The 4,638-nt window shown below is 41.0% G+C and overlaps 1 protein-coding gene across 11 annotated transcripts in view; it reads right to left on the reverse strand.

The window, feature by feature from the left end:
• The window catches only part of TLK2 (tousled like kinase 2), a 56,521-nt gene that overhangs the window by 36,331 nt on the left and 15,552 nt on the right, over positions 1 to 4,638 (reverse strand). For 6 of the 11 annotated variants that reach the window (XM_082297493.1, XM_082297492.1, XM_082297491.1 and 3 more), the window contains one exon: positions 2,803 to 2,868. The exons of the other annotated variants lie outside the window; for them this stretch is intronic. In XM_082297493.1, the coding sequence (XP_082153619.1) occupies positions 2,803 to 2,868 (66 nt within the window). The remainder of the gene's footprint in view (positions 1 to 2,802; positions 2,869 to 4,638) is intronic. 11 annotated transcript variants of the gene reach the window in all.

Below are 4,638 nucleotides of genomic sequence, written 5' to 3' on the forward strand. Positions count from 1 at the left end.
GCTGGTTAGTCATTTCTCACTTTGCCAGAGCCCCTGGAAAGCCCACAGTAAGGCTTCAATGGCTGAGACTTCAAAAGAGACAACTTATCCTGCTAATAGCTCCCACCAGATCATCTAGAACAACATCAAGCTGACTCAGCTCCCCTTACCATCTCCTGCCTCCCATGACTTGTGCATTTTCACAGCCTCTCCAAGTTCCCAGAAATGATCCATCACTCCACAACTCAAGTTGGGCAGTCTCCATTTTGTGCTCTCCAATTCCTTGTACTGAAAGGGAGCTCTAGGAATTCCAGCTGCCTAGCCAGAGTCTCCAACATAGGCTTACAGCAACGTGCACTGCAAAATTCTCTTGCTGTCTAAAAATGGAGGAGACATGGAGATAGACATGCTTCATTACCTCAAGCCAGGATAACCCGAGTTCCTCTGAATTCTGCAGCAAATTAAGAGATTTCAAAGGCAAAGAGCCAATCCTTAGTTCCACTAAAGGTTAGTGCTGAGTCCACACAGGTTTACACCAAAGTGAAATGGTCGAATGGTTTTACAGTTACCCTGGTCCAGTGCTACTGTGTCAGGTTTAATTAACATATTCTTATCTTATTTCAAGCATCACATAAGTATGAGAACTACAACCTGCTTCTTAATTGAACTTTTAGAAAAGCTCAGTAATACTGCTGATAATAAAATCCCTGAATCACTGAGGTCTTTTTGCCACGAGAAGTTAATCTACTCTCAGATGTTCACAGGTAACCCCCACTCTATCAGATGGGTAAGCAGATTTGCAGCAGGATTTGCTTGGCTTCCATTATGCCTCAAGAGTTCTCTCTGGTTGGAAATACTGTATTTTTATTTTACTGATGGCAAACTGAACAGAAAGGTCACACAACTCATCCTAACCCTCAGCTCAGGAGCAGAAATAGGACTGAGATCTGACAACCATTTCTGGGCTCTAGCAGTCAGACAACACATTTGAAGTAATGTTGCACACAGAAGCATCTGAACAATTTTCAAGTATCTGGCATAAAGTCCTGGCACATTCTGTGGCAGCTACTAAATTCAATTCTAAGTTTTAAAACTCTTATTAACTGGTTCTTCTCATGGCCTATGACACCTGTTAGGGACCACCACTGTGCAGCACCATATCCCTCCAAGGAAGACGTGATCATCCTCAAACACGAATTCTCAATGTGGTAACTTTGCTGCTAAAACTTCTTGTTGAGTACATCACAGAACTGGAGTTGCTGAAGTGATCAGGACTTCAAAAGTTACAGAGGAAGAATAAAAACCAAACTAATACAAGCAAATACTGTTCTTTATGAACAAATTTTTGGTGGCATATATTCTGCAGCATTACCTCAAAGCAGGAGGAAAAGGAGCACTAGCTACCACCAAGACCAACACTTTTTCAGTTCTGGCACAGTCAGATGGATCTACAAGATTCCTACAGCCCAGTTACCCTCCCTAAAAGTACTTCAGCCTTTTTAGTTTAACCATAAAAGTGGCACACAGAGCTTGGTTTGGAGATCTTTTGAAGACCAAACTTGTAGAGGATACATGTGCTGCTGTGAGGATCCACCCTGGTTAAGCCTGAGACAGGCTGTGTGCAAACACAGATTCACGCATCACAATTACTTATTCAAATTCTTACCCAGGCAAAGTCTGTGGAAATGACACAAATCCCTTGGAGTTAACCCACCCAAACAGGGGGAAGGGAGGCAGAAGATGAGAACAGACTAAATTAAACAATATTATCCAGAGAAACAACTCCTGGGCCTCCTGACCCAAGGAAGATGTCTAGTCAGCATAACGCCTCATGGGAAAGCACTTAGGTTTTCCCAGTAAGTAAATATAAACAGGAGCTAAACAAGCAGGAACAGTCAGTGTCAGAGTGTCAGGTGTTAATTCAGGGACTTGCTCTGGGAATTTGGGGAAGAATGGCACTTCACCATATGGCAAGAATAGACATCTAAAGCATCACCAGCTTTTTCAAGCTATCTAGTGACCTGGATGAAGCACGGGAGTATAACAGTTGCCTAGAAACATTTCTTGCTCATAAATTTGATTCAATGAATTAACTCCAAGCTTCTAGTGAAATACATTCTTCAGCTACCAAGTAAGAAACTTCATCACAGGCTTTCAACAGAATTTGGAGGCTTTTGGGGCTACAAATGACCTCAGTCATTGGGTTGTGCCTTCAGCTACCACAGGAGGTGACAAGCACACAGCTGTTTCCAAAACAGTTTAGTATTTCTGTCCTCTACTACTGTTACTGGAAAGCTCTTCCAGAATCCCATGATTCTGATGGCTAGAAGCTTTTTTCTAGTTTCCAGACTGAAAACTTATTCTGGATCAGCTTGCTCTCTTCATATCTCAAAATACCTATAGTTGGTTCTTTAATAACACAGAGGAACTGTGGGCTTGAAGTCGTATTAAGGTATAAACGAATGCTTTCATTTTATACAGGTCCAAAATACACCCTGTGTTTTTAAACATTAAAGAAAGAAGCCATACACAGCGAGATACACCCAGTGGGAGGAAGGCAGGAAGCGCAGTACAACTGCCTGCTGCCTTCACCCAATCACATCTGAGCATCTGAGATGACATTTCTTCCTTTTATGCAATAAACAGCACCAGATACCTTCCATCCCAGGAGGATGGGCCAGGCCCTGTCCCACTAGATGGCACTCACTTACTCCATAATTCTTTCCTTAAACATTTCATTGGAGCCAGCTAAAAATCTTAGCCGAATCACACAAAATTGTATCACAGCTTTCCCAATATATTCCCTTTAAGACAGTGACCTACCAATGCCAGTGCGGAGCATGACGGACGGAGGCTTGGGGGGGTAGGGAGGGAATTTGAAGCACCAACCTGGGAGGGAATGTAGTAGCTGAAATTAATACTGCAACCAAGATTTGCTGCAACATAGTAGAGTCATGCTAATTTATATCAATGGTTGGCTGATCTATTGCAAATTAGCAAGAATGCAAGTAAATAAATAAATATATTGTTTGCAATAAGTGTAAAGCACTTTAACAGTTTACTGACTAATACAAGGTAAAACTGCATAACAACAGGTAAAAATAAAACTCAGCAACAAAACAGCTTTGCTCAAAGTGAGGCCTCCAAGGAATGAGGCTTTTTTACTTGGATTGCTTTAGAAATGAGATTTCAATATTCACCCCTACAGAAAAGGGCATGTACTTTCTGCTCCAAACATATTGGAAACATAATTAAGATTTGCTTTCCTGTATCTCTTAAAGGTTATTCCTTTAAAAGGAAGAGTTCCTAACATTCTTTGTGAACACTGAGTACATTGGCACTGTTTAAAGCTATAACAATGTCTGTGCTTTTAGCTGTTCTAGTAAGATGTTTGGGTTCATCTGTACTGGTACAGCTAAAGATTCTAAAGTGACAAAATGTGGGAAAAGAGGCAAGAAACAGGTGATAAAGTACATGAAAAGTTGTAATGTTGTATGAAACAAGATCACAGTACAGTAAATGCTATCAACTTTTATGCCAGAAAAAGAACTTAATATGTTAAAAGTCTTAAGAGTAGGGGAAGACATTAAAAAATCCCCACACTCTTACTTCAGAAACCCAAATTGTTAACCCTTAACATCTACTGTTAATCTTCCTTACTACACTTTCTTACAGCTGAGCATTTGGCTTCCTCGTGCTCTCTTCCCAGACTCAACCTTGTCTGAGAGGCAGAGCAGAAAGAAAAGCAAGAACTCAAACAAAACTCTTTCCAGTTTTGAATCACTTTGCATTTTTCTGAGAAATGCAGCCTCTACAATGTTTCTTCTCAAAATAATTCTAAGTGGCTTCAGAAAATCATCTAACGATGTGTTGCTTTACCATCTACCTTGATGTTGTTCAAAACTCAGTATCTCCCTCAAAAATTAACTCATTATCCCTGCCCTAGTTTAAAATGAGTTCTGCCACCATTTCATTGCTCAGAAAGACTGACATTAACAGCACCAACACCTGGAGAACTCACAGCTTAATGCCAGGACACCAAGCAACCACACAATGTTGTTACTCAGGTGTCTTGCTTTAGACAGCTCCTGATCAAGTGGAAGCTGTACATGAGGACAAAAAATGGGATTTTATTGGCAGGTTCTGGATTAGACACAGGAGAGCTGCCCTGCAAACACTTTTTTTTTGGGGTAGACAAGGGGTAGATGGGGTAGACAGCTCCTGCACCCCGCAGAACAACTCAATGTTTCAGTCTGGTTATGTGTTGTATCCAACACGTAACACTTGAAACTGTATCTCACCACCAGCCAAATTCAGCTCTCAAAGGTATTCTTGGCGAAAGGAAGAGCCAGATGAGATTCCCACTTCTACAAAGTTGTCATGGAGTTTTTTGGGCATACAAGCCGCCTTAAGATGAAACAACTCCTAAGAACTTAATTAGAGCCCAAAATCTTCTGTTTAGCAAAACATCTGCTCAGAGAGATCCCATTTTCATTCCTCTTGAACATACTTCACACAAATTAGAGGTCAAAACACAACAAGTGATACAGAATCTGTTTGCAAAGCAAAATTATTCATGTAGAAATTTAAAAACCCAACCGAAGTGCAAGGCAGGATGGCTAAGCAGTCATACCTGTCACCACAGGTATTCACACTCAC

This window comes from Coloeus monedula (assembly GCF_965178545.1).
Source record: "Coloeus monedula genome assembly, chromosome: 26".
In the NCBI taxonomy this organism is placed as follows: domain Eukaryota; kingdom Metazoa; phylum Chordata; class Aves; order Passeriformes; family Corvidae; genus Coloeus; species Coloeus monedula.